General features: G+C 51.8%; 1 protein-coding gene across 3 annotated transcripts in view; it reads right to left on the bottom strand.

The window, feature by feature from the left end:
* The window catches only part of LOC1271591 (uncharacterized), a 78,353-nt gene that overhangs the window by 9,745 nt on the left and 54,428 nt on the right, over window positions 1-14,180 (bottom strand). For all 3 annotated transcript variants that reach the window (XM_061642709.1, XM_061642706.1, XM_061642708.1), the window contains exons 4-7: window positions 12,533-12,831; window positions 8,136-11,065; window positions 5,364-7,765; window positions 4,612-5,275 (exon numbers count right to left, since the gene is read on the bottom strand). In XM_061642709.1, the coding sequence (XP_061498693.1) occupies window positions 4,612-5,275; window positions 5,364-7,765; window positions 8,136-11,065; window positions 12,533-12,831 (6,295 nt within the window). The remainder of the gene's footprint in view (window positions 1-4,611; window positions 5,276-5,363; window positions 7,766-8,135; window positions 11,066-12,532; window positions 12,832-14,180) is intronic.

Below are 14,180 nucleotides of genomic sequence, written 5' to 3' on the forward strand. Positions count from 1 at the left end.
AGGGATACAATAAACATTGCCATCATACAGAATACGAATAGCAATAACGCGTATCCAGTACGGCAGCCACTTGTTGATACCGTGTAGTTGCGACTTGGCATGTCCCATATTAACTTCGAACCCAGCGTAGCGATGCATAAGCCTGTCTGTGGGGGAGTGCCTTGGGCGGTGCATCATGACCCCGCATGGTTACGGTTGCTTGTGGCGACAAAACGTCACAACGGGCGTTATTATTGTATAAATAGCGCAAACTATGTCAACCACCCCTTCCATCCTACTGAATTTTACCACGACCTTCGCTTGTCAACGTTCAAGTTTTGAAATATGTATATGCTCCGAGAATGCACCCGTTCCGAGAAGTTGGCGCTGGGTGTGGGACAGATGTGAGGAAATGTGTTTACTGGAAAAGCGATCACAGAAAGTTCAACAGTCACAACCGTCCATTTGCACTTCTGAGACAACGATTACAATACATCAGCATCCGCTGTCCTTGAGTTCACTTACATTATAGCAGCTGATAACGTTGTGCCACATGGTGTTTTCCGAAGTCGACTTTGGCGTCCGCTCGGGATCATCCTCCGAATCGGAACAGAAGTTGAGTGGCATCATTGTGTATAGATGTGTTACCGCCAATGGTACTATACAAGCAAAGCATCTAACGTGTAATATCGATACGGATAAAGAAACGGATACAGAACAAACGATGCACTCAACAATTATTTCACGTGAAATGGTTGGTATTTAAGAGTTCATTGAGACGTCAGACACAACTGTCTACACACTAACAAATCGGTTTTGCATTTTAAACGAATGGTTTCAGCAGTCCGCGTAATAGATGTTGCACCAAACCTTGGAGCAAAACTGTTATGTTGAATCAACAAAATTCAACAACATTGTGGTATGCTGTCGCGGTTCGCTAGCTGCTGGAAGCACTGATACACACGCACATAAGCACAAACTAACGCACCCACCAATATCGACTAGCTTTACCCCCTTGTGTATGTCATTTTGTTTGTATCGGATCGTACAGGTGTATTCTATCTCAGACCAGCTTCATCGAACGCTGCTACCTAACGCTAACGTAACGCACAGCTAAATTTCACAACACACGCTTAATCTTGCCAACAGTGCATCTCGTTAGGGGCGAGGGAGAGTCATAGGAGCCAGTTTCCTTTTAAGCCATTTGCACGCTAGAATCACACTGGTGCTTTGGAGCACTTTGAAGAACGGCACATTGTGATAGCTCCTATTCAGGAAAAGCTGTTTTGCCTATGACCAGTCACAGTGCCTAGACTTTTTACACTGCTGTGCACTGGGTAGAGCGTCGGGTACGATCCAGTTTGTAGAGTGTTACAGCGTAGAGCAGCACAAACAGCTCCATACGATACGTAGCGTCAGGCTATTCTAGCACAGGAAGATGACCAACCCTTCCCACTACTACATCATCGTACAATCGCTATGGTAACGGTTCGGTTAGAACAGCAAATAGAAGAATAAAACGACTGGTCTCCAACAGTTCCCTTTGTGAGCGGGCCGCTCCATGATGGAGCGCAATGACGATGGCCTTGGCTTCCAGCATCCACCGACTGCCGACTAACTGCTGTCAGGTTCGATGAGATACGTGGACGCGACAGTAACAGGAAGGATTTAAGGATGTTCGTCCCAGAGCGTCCCTTAAGCTTTTCCATCAATGATGCCATCAATGGATCGGAAAACTAGGCACCCCCTCTTTTCCAGGGAGTTGCTGGACGTTTTTTTCCTTCGACAGGGAATTGTTTCACGCCATTTTTGCACCACACTACTTCCGCCTGGTTACAACCGCGAAAGTAAACACACGTTCCCTCGAAGCAACTCGTGAAAACTGCGTTGTATGGTACGCCGAGACACTCGAGAGTCAGAGACTGGCTGGTATGCTGTGCGTGAGTCTGAACGTGTGTATGTATGTGCGTATGTGTGTGTTTCATCTTTTCCCTCTTACCAGCTTCCCACAACATCCCGACGCATGGTTCGCTCAACTCCCACTTTATCTTTCATATTGCTTTCTCTTCTCCTCCTATCATGCCTGTAATCTCTTGCTCTCTCTCTCCCTCTCTCTCTCTTTCTTGCTCGCTCTATTTATTTCTCTCTCATTCTCTCTTTTTATTTTCCACCTTTTTTTGTTTTTTCCTAGCACACCCTCACGCATACGCGCGCACACACACACGTGCTCACTTCCCATCCCGAGGCGATCGGTTTTTCTACAATTTTCCAATCCCACAGTTTTCTTCCCGCTGTAGTAGTACCAGCGAACGAAACTGCACAGTGGGCATAGTAGTGTAGCATTCCTGCCAACCAGCAGCGCGCTCCAACCTTCAACACGCGCCAAACGTTGTGGCTTCGCTTGTTCAATGTTCAACTCCATCCATCAACTGTCCCGCAGGCCACGCCGCCGCCTCTACGTCCCGGGGGGCACCAGAAGGGTTCGCGCTTATTGTTCAAAAGAGCGCTGTACCAACTCGAGTTTTCCATTCATTTGCTCTTCTCTCGCAAACACGGTGGTCTGTGCTCTATATCTCTGTGCTGGGGGAAAATCGGCTAGCAATGGGTTGGTGAATTTTTCATCGAAAAACACATCACGACCGGCTCGGTCTCTGGCGCTGTTTGTCGAACTGACAGTTGATACTTCTGATGCTCGTGCAGCTTCTGCCTGTGCACGGTACCAATACAAATCGAACCAGTGGTATGTGTGCGTTTGGCTAATCTATTGGCTAATGGTTCATTTTGGAGCTCGGAAAAATGGAAAATAACTCTGAGGGAAAAAGCGGCACACAGCTAAAAACACTTGACATTCAAGTCATTCCCTTTCTGTACATAAATCTCACGCTAAGAAAAGGAAAATGATCAACTTAATTTTAAAACTATGAATAGTGTACCGAAAATGTTATGATATTCTAAAAAGTATAATTATGTACAGAAAGCGTTGGGCATTCAAAAATTATTTTTGAAGTATTTTTGAATGATCAAATAAACACACCAATCCTAGAGAAGCCACATACATCTCGTTGGCGATGACAGACGTTTCGTTAAAAATATCTGCAAGTAGTAGCGCTCGAAACCATCAATGAAATGTAGCTTGTTTGCTTTTTTCACATTAGAAAGAGAAAAAAACGCCGAGGTACTTTTCTGCGTACTAACTTTTCCATCCCTCCCACTTCTTATGGTGTGAAAATGAATTAAAAAAAAAGAAGCACACAGTCATCATTTCCCTACATCGTCGTACATCGTACACATGGCGGCTCAGTCTAGTTTTTCCCTCGAGCGAAAAGAAACCTACCACTCATTGTGAACCCTCACCAGACAGCTACCAAAATGTCCAGACAGCTGCAAACACAGAGACAAAAAATAGTTGTGCCGTGCCGAAGCCAGTACTTGTTGATTGGAACTCAAACAGCAACCTTTCTTCATCGAACATGAAAACATTGCCGTTGCGCATGACCCGCGTACATGCCACAACACCGACACACGCATACGCAAACACCCTGAGACGTGCACACATTCGCCAATGGTGGTATGTTTGGTGTGTGCAGTTTCCCTTATTCTCCCGCCATTGCGTGTCAGGTGGTTCGCAAACGTGGTGGTAGTAGTGTAGCCGAAGCGAACCAGGTTGGAACTGTTAAACGACATAGCATTAGCGTACTTGCGCATGAAATACCAACACTCTGCGTTGCACAAAAACTTACTTTTGTTTTGCGTACGCGCGCCATCTACGCCAGAGGTAGTAGCGACAATCACGCAACCACTTCTTACAAACGACCAAGCGTCTCCATCTCCATCGCGCAACGAACGATGTGTGAATGATAGGCGTTGGTAAATGGTGGCAATAATGATGATGATGCTGATGACTAAGACTGATGCTTTGGGTAGGAAGGTGTTTGTGTATCTGCGTGTACGACTGTACTGAATAGAACGTTACGATCGCTCGTGCCAATGTCCTTCCTCTTGGGTAAAACTGACCACAACTGCCATTCTGTGCCGTTACGCAATTATTCATGAACAAAACATGGTTCAACGATCCTTCAAAATGCTACTATGTGTTTGAATTTTTCACTATAGTCAACATAAATCAATATAAATGATTGAGATAAAATCTTAGATGAAAAATAAGAACCTATTTTGCAAAAAAAAAAATGCATTTCAAAATGCTATCTTAGCATAGAGTTTGGAAGAAACACCGCCATGAATTTACATAAACTTTAGCAACCTTTTTCTACTTAGTTCTTCAACATATACAGTCAGAATTCAATAATTAAACGCTTTTTAGTTGGCATGCTTTTTAATTGAACGCCCGATAGTTGGCTGACAGTTCAATTAAAAAGCATGCGTTTGTATAGAAACCTCGGTTTTTGAAAATTTCACAAAATTCTCATGACATTCCGAGAAAAATTTCAGATTTTTTTTGTATGGAAAAACGTGCCAACTAAAAAGCACATATTCAATAGTTGGCAGGGAATCGAAGTTCAACCAGTGAGTTCAGACTGTATCCTTTTCCCAATGATTCAAAAACCTATGGTTCATGTGCTGAATTATTTCTGTTTTCCACATTTTACCATAATATAAACCAAATAAACTTACCAAACAATTGAGCACCGCCGACGGTAAGGCATTGCTGGCATTTCCTCCACTACTTCCACGACCGCCGCCGCTGCCACCACCACCGCCCGTTAACTGCTCCGTGATGAGCTTTTCGCTCGAGCCCTTCAGCAACTCCGCCAACAGTTCCGGCGAGGCGGCCAAACCTTTCGGCGTTTCGGGCGTGTTCAGCAGCGTAAAGCTGCGCTCCGACGGTGTACGACTGTTCTGCGACAACCGGACCTCATCCAGGCTGCGCTTCTGCTGCTTATCACTTGCACTCGAGACGCTGCGCTGCTTGGTCGGCTTTTCGTGCACGTCGGAGCCGCCGCGCTTCAGCGACTTGTCCGTGAGATGGCTGTCGAAGGAGAACTTTTTGCTCTCCAGCTTACCCGCACCGGTCAGGGACTTGTCCGACTTGTCCGAGTCCGTGCTGCGTTGCTCTATATTGCAAAGGTAGCGCTTCGACGGACTGGCGGAATACGAGCTGGACGAGTCGGACAGCTTCGACGGGCTCGACGCGGTCCGTACATGCGTTGGCACCGGTAGATTGGCGCTTGCTTTACGTGGCTTGGAGCCGGCCTTCCCGGAATGCCGATCGTTCGTTTCGTCCATTGACTGGCTTCCGGCGCCCCGATTCCTGGCCACGCTTGGATTGCCACCTTGGCTGTTGGTAGACATTGAAAAAAAAGAGTAAACATCGTTAAGAATTTTCACATTTGCTGGCATCAGTCAGAACTGAGTCCTCGACATACCTTTCGTTGCGTGTTAGCTCTTCTAGGATTTCGTTGTACTGCACCTTGCTGGTCGGTTTCTTCATTTCCGCTTCCAGCATCTGTCCGTACGGTCCACGCAGTGGTCGTTTGGAGTAGCGGCGCAGATCTGCCTCGGTGCCGCCCGGTGCCGGTGACGCGCTGGTACGATCACGCGACGAAGCACGATCGCTCTCATTGTCCGACACCGAGTCCGAGCGCAACAGAAGCGTTTTCAGCGTACGCACCGGCAGTGCCGGCACGGGCAATGTATCATCCTTCTCGTCCGAGCTCTGGTACGTTAAGCTCTGCCGGCGGTTGCTACCCTTGGGCCAGATCGGTTTGCCCGGATCCGAATCGGGTGTGGTCGGATCTAGCAGATAGCGCTCGGGGGAATGGACGGCACTCTCCCGATCATTCGCATACCCAACAGCATCCTTCCCGCTGAGATCGGTAAAGCTTTCGCCGCTCAGATCCAGGCTGGAGTCTTTCTCGTTCACCTGCCCCAAATGTTGCGGGTTCCAGCTCACGTTGACGTCCTCACCCGCCGTCCCACCGGCACTATCGTTGTTGTCCGACTCCAGCTCGTTGTTAGCATCGATTGCCGGCCACTGGATGTAGATACCTTTCCGGCGCGACTTTCTCGACTCCAGGCGTCGCTTTTCATCCACATCGTTCGATAGGCGCGAGTTCTGCGGATCGCCCATATCTTCATTATTGCTGTGCCTTTTGCGTACCTCCACTACCTCCACCTCATTACCATCGCCCAGCACAACGGACACCTTGTGCGTCGAGCCACTGCCGTCCACGATCGTGGTAAACTCGTTGCTTTCCGGCTCGGTACAAATGATAGACACCGGCGGAGTGCAGATCATCATTCCCTCGTCCGACCCATTGCTTCCTTCGTTTGTGTCGGCAAGGTCAGACCCGGCGCCGTCCTCGGACAGCTCGACGCTTTCCTGCGGCTCAATGATTTGGGGCGGACTCTCCACGGTAATCTTTTCCGCGTGAAAGTTTTCCTCCGCCAACGGTTCCGGCTCGGCAGCTAAAACTGGTTCGTTCACTGCGTTCTCGTTCACTTCCTTAATGCTTCCCAGACAGTCGGAAAACTTACCGTACTCCGTCGTGGAGGCATCTATCCACTGCTCCGACGGCCGTGCCGTGCTCCACTCGCTCACCACACAATCGTACACTGGCACCGGGATTAGGCAGGTTGTGGCCTGCTGCAAGCACTCGTCATCCTTGGACAGGGACGTAGGCGTGATGGGAATGCCTTCCTCCACCAGCGGCTCCAGGACCATTTCTGATGCCTGCATCACACTCAAGTTGGCCTGCTGCTGTACACCGCTGCCCTCATTTTCCACATTCTCATTGTGCTCGGCTACCGGGTCTTCTACGATCGTTTCAATGTCCGAGTTACGATTCGACGCAAGATCCTTACCCCCGTCTATCCTGTCATCATAGTACCGGCCGTAATCATCCAGCGGAGCTAGATTGATGTTGAGCTCCGTCTTTTTAATCGTCAACTTTGCCACATCGGTATCTTCTGGCTGTACCGATACTTGTGACTCCCGGTCCACCTGTCCTCCACGAAGCTCCGTAGGGCTGCAGCTTCTAGCCGCCTCGACCACCTTGCACGACTGGCGCGGTATGGTGTTGCTATCGACGCTGGTCTGCTGCTGGTCCTTGCTTTTCAGGATGCTGTTCTTCAGCGCTCCTAGCGCCGACCGGATGTACTTGCCCGAGGAATAGTCCACCTGGGAGAAGGAGGCACTCCGAAACGGGATCGTTTTCTGCGTGTAAGATCCAACTATCGTACGAGACTCGGGCCGCGACAGCTTAGCAAACAGTTCGTCGTCATCTTTTGGGCCCGCATCCGATTTGCACTCGTCTGCGGCAACCGATACCACCGGAGGAAGCTCGCGCAGGCTTTCCAAGTTTGAAGTGCTCACGTTCGCCCGCAGGTTGATCTGCTTGTGCTCAGTCAGCGGTGAGCTAGGGGTCGACATGCGCTGCCCACTGCCGTCTCCGAAGCGATACGGTATGTCGACGGAGCGTGATTCTTTCGCCTTGAGCAGCTGTGATTCCGGTGCCGATTCTGAGCCGTGAAGGAAGCCAGTATCGATAAGACTAGACGTTGACAAGGCCGTGTTCCGCCGATCCAGGGTGCGCTCCACGCTGTGAGCATGCTTCGAGCGCCGCGGAGGTGGCACTGGCGGTGCCCGATTGCCCTTCAGCAATTCCGTTAGCTCGCGGAGCCGTTCCGTTTTGGTTGCGCCCGTCGCAGCATTGCCACTGGTGCCTGCTGCTCCACCGCTGCTTGGCTGCTTGTCCGCTGAGCTCGAAGTGGTCTTTTTAACTAACCTTTGCAAACGATCCAACGTATTGTTGCGTTTTTCCATTATCTAGGGAAAGTAGCAAACGAGAACAAAACATACCAGAATTAGAAACGATTTCACCATTCCTCAGTGTTATCCACACGGTGCTAAGACACTCTCAACAACATCAATAAATTACACACGACACAACGCTAAAGATTGTCCCGCGGATTAGATGTTCTTACATAATACAACGAATATTGCACTGTCAACGCACAAAATCATCGGTAAAGATCACTTTTACAAACTTTTTTGTCTTCTGGCACCATCACTTCTCTATAAAGAGGCGTCTACATTCATAAACTTTGCAACACTTTAACCAAAACACTGGTAAACTGTACAAAACCGCTTTCAGACAATCACGTATGCTTCAATCACGTCCGAAAACACAACTTACCGATCTGTCGTTTGTACCGCCAGTCGCAACATGGAATTGGGTATTGCTTCTTCCAAAGCAGTTTAACCCAGCGTGTTGTGCAGGCGAACTGTCCGGCGATGAGCAGGCAGAACCGTACCCCAGCGTCCTGACCGTAGCATAAGACGACGAGGGCGGGTAGCAATCATCCGTCACCGCGCGGTCATACGGCGTCTGTTCGCCGATACCACCTGGTCGTCCGGGTTCGCCACCAACACCACCACCGACACAGACACTTTTCACAGCGCTATTATTAGACAACACTGTAGTATATTTCTGCTGCTGCTGCTGCTGCTCTTGATGCTGTTGTTGATACTGTTGCTGCTGCTGGTGTTCGCTATCACCGTTACTACTACCCCTATGGTAATTGTTATTACTATCACTGCGTCCACTACTGCCGCCTGTTGCGCTCAGCCGTCCACTCTCACTGCCAACGCAAACTTCGCCACCGTTTTCCGAACCGGGGCACACTACCGCGGAGCTGCTGGCCGAGCTCGTATGCAAAGCGCCACCAACACCAGCCACTCGCAGCTGTTCACCGTGCGGTGCCGCTTGGTAGTCGTCGCTGGCGTTACTGTCGTGGCGGTTGCACTGCGTACGATACTTGACTGCCAGCGGCTGCTGCGATTGCCACTGCTGGTCACTATTGCGTCGGTGCGATTCGGCACTGTCACAGGCGAGCGCTAGCGGCTCCACGCCACTACTACACACACTGCTCAGCTCGTCCGAGGACGAGCCGCTGTAATTGTTACAATGCGCGAACCCGACAGTGGCACCACCAACACCAACACCGCGCGCGAACGGTTTGCGACCGTCCGCTACGGTTGGCCGTGTGCCATCACCCGCCGCCCCGACGGCTGGCGGCGTGGTTGGGTGGGCCGGTGCGCCGGCGATGATCGACGGATGCTGTTTGCGCTGTTGCGTCCTACACTCGCGCTCGCAATCGGTGCCGTTGTTGATGTGGATGTCGTCCCCAACCGACGACAGATCGGACGAGTCAATGAAACTAAGATCCTCCAGTTCATCGATCGGACGCCGTTGCGTGCGGCCGTGGGTGCCGCCGACGGTCGGCGTCCGGTTGGCGTCGGTGCTGCCGGTGCTTGTCGCACCTCCGCCCCGGTACGATGGCGAGGCGATGACGGCCGCCGTACCCGTGGCCGCGCTCAGCAGCTTGTTGCAGTACTTGTTCAGCGATTGCAGGCGGATCTCGTTGATCGCATCACTGCACTTGAGATTGCGGGCGCTGCCGCCGGGGCTGTAGCTACAACTGCCGCCCAGCACCGGGAGCGATGATTTGCGCGTCACGTTCGGTCGAAAGTATAGCGCTTCTCCACCTATTTCGTCCCGCACGCACCCGTTCTGCCTCTCCGCCCGGCCCGTCTCGTCCAGCTGGCCGTACTGCAAGCGTCGCGAGTGATTTGCGTTGCGAAACGATCTATTTCTGCCGGGACCGCTCAGCAGCGGACCGTCGAAGAACAGCTGACCGCAGCCACCAACGCCGGCGGCGGCGGCAGGCGATCTGGACGCGCCCTTCGTCGGCGAAGCGTACCCGATCGCGTCCGACGGGACGCGATGGAAGCTGTACGATTTCACCACCGGCAACGAGGACGGTGGCTGCAGTACGCGACGCCGCTGCCCGAACGGCGTCGAAATCGGTGGCGGATGGGCCTGCAGCGGCGAGGATGCAGCCGGAAGCTCGCAGGACGCAGGAACATGCGTCACAGCGCCACCGACAGGCGCGTGCTGCGGCGAGGCAGCCCGCGGCGACACCGACGAGGTGGAGGAAAGCTCGTCAGCACAAAGATCACCAGCGACGCTCCCGATCTGCGCGAAGGAGGGAGTTTGCTTTATGCTACTTCTGGCACCACCACTATCACCAACACCACTGTCCCCGTACCGTGAGCCAACCACAGTTCTGGTGGAGCTCGTTCCACCGCCGTGCAGTTCGGCGGATATTTTCCTTTTCTCGAAATTATTTATGTTCACATCGGTTCTATCGCCCTGCCCCTGCACCTGCCAGCTTGGCTGCGGCACCGGACGCTGCTGCTGCCGTGGTGCGTTTTTCGAATTTAAATTTAAATCATCACCCCCGTTTCGATAGTCACTGCCACTTGATATTACACCGCCGTACGGACCGATGTCGAGTCTGCCGTTGCCACCAACAATAACCAGCGCCGAAAGATCATCATCTACATCGGCATCATCTGCATCGTCGAGCTCGCTGCTTACGTTCGTACCGCGACCAGCTTCGTGCCGTCCATTGCTGGCCCTCCGATGATCTGGTCCATCGTGACGATCTAGGACGGTGGCAGCAAATCGCTGCTGCTGCTGCTGCTGCTGGTGTGGCGACTGCTGACGACCACTGCCTGCATTATGATACACTTCACTCGATACAGGCGATTCGTGCGAGTTTTCCTGCCTTTGCGGTTGCTGGTTCTGCCTTTCCCGCCTTTCGCGCTGCCCACCGTGCTGTTTCTTGTTACTGCTTCCCGAGCCAAAGCTGTTGCTGTAGCAGCACACCACCGCTGAGCATCGCGGTGAGGTATCTTGCTGCTGAAGCTGACGCACCGTATCCTCGAACAGTTGTTGATGATCGCCGTTGCCTTCCCGTTCCGCCTTATGGTGAATGCCGTTGCCGTTGCTGCTCGTGCTGCGGCCGTTGGTGTTGTTGCTACTGGCGAGTCCACTCCCGTAGCTTGGTTCGTGCACCGACTCTGTCCCGAAGGCGTAATCGTCACTTCCGCGGTCGTGCGATTGCGTTGACTGACTGAAGCTGTTCCCGTTGGTTCGACCAAGCGCCAACGGTGGATACCTCTGCTGCTGCTGCTGCTGATGCTGCTGTTGATGGTTGCCCTCCACTCCGGCCAACCCAGCCGATGCCGATGCGAAGGGAGATGATTTTCTATTCTTAGCTGGAATAACAACCAGAACGGGAGAGAGAGAGATTGTGAGCGAATGGGAAAGATAAATAGAAAAAGAGAGTGAATGTGAGATGGGGATGGAATGAAAAATTGAGAAAATTCTACACCGCTGACGTGCTTTTCCACACAAATCTCACTGTGCGCGTGTGTGTGTGTGTATGCGTGCCATGCATTTCGTACGTTGGATCCTTTTCTAAGCGACTCCATGCCGGCAAACGTGGCGATTTAGCATGATTGACCGACTGAACTAGCGCTTCGAAAGAATGTTACGGGGAGGCTGCTAACCATGACGAAACGGAGGACGGGAGCCGGTGTAAGCGGTGCTCGGATCACAGAAGCCAGGAGTAAATGATCTTCCACCGAACTTCCGCTGGAAAGGAAAGGTCGTGCATCATTATTGGCTCGCCTGCGCTTCACTGCACGCGCTATATTTACACTTCAATGCCACGCTGAAGCTGCATGCAGCGAATCTTTGACCGGACACGTTCCGACACCGACTTACATCGTGCAGCTGTTTCGGCCACCCGATTCCGTGAAACAATGTCACACGCAAATGGGCCAACTAGCGGCCACTTTCACGCCCCATTGCCTTCAGTGTTGCAAAATGGTTCAAACGGGGACCGACAAACCACGGTACACATTTTTACTCAATTACTGAGTGTGTATGGCTGTATGAAAAAAACGACATTTTGAGCAGATCTTTTCAGCACCCTACTAATTTACCCTCCCAACAACTCACCACCCGATGGCGTCTATTTGTAATCTTTGTCTGGTTTCGTGTTTGAAGTTGTGTGTATAAATAAGAGAAGAAAAAAAACATACCACCGGGAGCGCATCTCGAACGCGCTGCGCACTCTTCAAATTAAAAATAAAGTAAATTCACCCACTGGAATCATCAGCATACACCCGAGCGTACACCTACACCAATGGTTCGCCACACGCACGTTTCTACACACATTCACCGTGCAAGCCAGGCTAGTAGACACAGCAACGATCCAGCGATTGGAAGTGATGGTATAGTATTTCCCGTGCTGCCGTTCTTACTCACCAAGACAATCATTACTTTTGCCAGCTCGCTTTCCGCCCGTGATCGAAGAAGATAAACATGCCAACGTTGGAAAGCGAACGGAAAAAAATAAATAGAAAACCGAATCGGAGCGATGGGCGGAGCGGCATCGTTTCGACGCGCGGTCAGTGGGGTAGGGTCGTCGTTTAGATCGTAAAATTTAATTTTAGTTTTTCTTCCATCCACTGTGATACGGATTTTCCATGTGTAGACCGGCAAATGGAAGCCAAACGGTTCGCACCGTTAACGGGCGCATCGTTGATGATTGGCGTCGTCCCCGATGGCGTTGGCGGCATAAAAGCATCCCCTTTAAATCGTTTGACCGCGATACGATCCCGCCAAAAATCCCAAACGCACCCTCGCGTGCCTTCTGGGAGGCCCATCTTACTCACCTATGCTACTAGGAACTGGCAGTTTGGTACGGGTGTAGCTAGTAGTCCAAGGCGTTTCCACGCCGCCCGAACCGATGCAGCAGCAATTCGGTTTGTCTCCATTGCTGCTGATGCTGCTCGTTCCCGCTACGCTGTTGTCACCGTTCGTATTCTCGTACGAGGTAACGGACGTGCGAGGGTTCGCGTCGGGAAATTCGGCCATCGGGCTCGGCTTTCCACCGTCCAGCAGTCCGGCATTGGATAGGCGAACACCATAGCGTAGCGTGCCGAGCTGGATGTAGTCATTTTCCGGTATCGCTCTGTTTGGGAGAGAGAATGGGAAGCATGAAAGTACGCAGCCTAATGCATGTAATTACCCCGCAAAGTATGCAATACGCATTGCAGCTTGATCAGTATTCGAGCTGTACGTCTATTCGAGTACACTTTGCACCGCATGTTGGCATTATGCGGAGTTTTTCAAGACATTTCGCAATGTATGCTGCGTATTTTGTCGTTCATGAAACTTACTTGTGAAGCTAATATGAATTTTCAAAAACTAATTATTTAGTGCATAAAACGAGTCGTGTGTCAAACAACACATTATTGTTTAGTTTAAAATTCTCCCTTTAAGGCTGCGTTAGAGCTCCAGTTAGTGTTGGGCATTGTGCGCGTGTGCGCACTGTGCGCACAGCACACCTCATTGTGCGCACTGCACAGCACACTTTGTACTGTGCGAGCACACTTCGCACAGTGCGCGCACTTCGCACTTTTCGCACAGTGCGAGCACAATCCGCACTTTTCGCACACTTCGCACAGTGCAAGCATGTTTCGCAAATTTCGTGCAGTGCTTCACTTTGTACGGTGCGAGCACACTTCGTACCATGTTACAGGAAGTCAGGTGGTATGGTACTGAGCATATTTTGACAAACCGCCTTTAAGCATCAGCATCAGTTAGCATTAGCGACTCCGATCCGTTGGTGCTACGAGTTCAAGTCGGGGCGAATCAAAGATCCATAAATCGCTTGCACACATTCATACCACACACATGCCCATCGCCCCCCCCCCCCCTCTCCCCTTTTGCCCTGTCCCATGTCTTCTCTTCAGTTAATCACAAAATTTGACTAGGGCTCCGAGTGAAAATTGTAATTTTTGCATCAAAACATGCGCTGCTATCGTAAGCCTGCGACGCGAATAACAGTTTTCCCGTGAAACCAGCTGTCTGTTTTATTGCACAATCGCAAAGCGGTGGCTCCGAGTACAAGCACAGACTAGTGATGGGTAACCGGAATCGCACCCACGGCTCGGAATCGCTTCCGAGCATTGCTACTCCGGCTCCGATTCCGAAAAATTCAAACCGTCGATTACGCCCGGAGCCGTCGGAGCCGTCCGGAGCCGTCCGGAGCCGTCCGGAGCCGTCCGGAGCCGTCGGAGCCGTCGGAGCCGTCCGGAGCCGTCCGGAGCCGCTAGTCGGCAGCTGGAGCCGTCGGAGCCGTCCGGAGCCGTCGGAGCCGTCCGGAGCCGTCGGAGCCGTCGGAGCCGTCCGGAGCCGTCGGAGCCGTCCGGAGCCGTCCGGAGCCGCTAGTCGGCAGCTGGAGCCGTCGGAGCCGTCCGGAGCCGTCGGAGCCGTTCGGAGCCGTCCGGAGCCGTCGGAGCCGTCCAGAGCCGTCGG

The sequence above is a fragment of the Anopheles gambiae genome, chromosome 2 (genome assembly GCF_943734735.2).
Source record: "Anopheles gambiae chromosome 2, idAnoGambNW_F1_1, whole genome shotgun sequence".
In the NCBI taxonomy this organism is placed as follows: domain Eukaryota; kingdom Metazoa; phylum Arthropoda; class Insecta; order Diptera; family Culicidae; genus Anopheles; species Anopheles gambiae.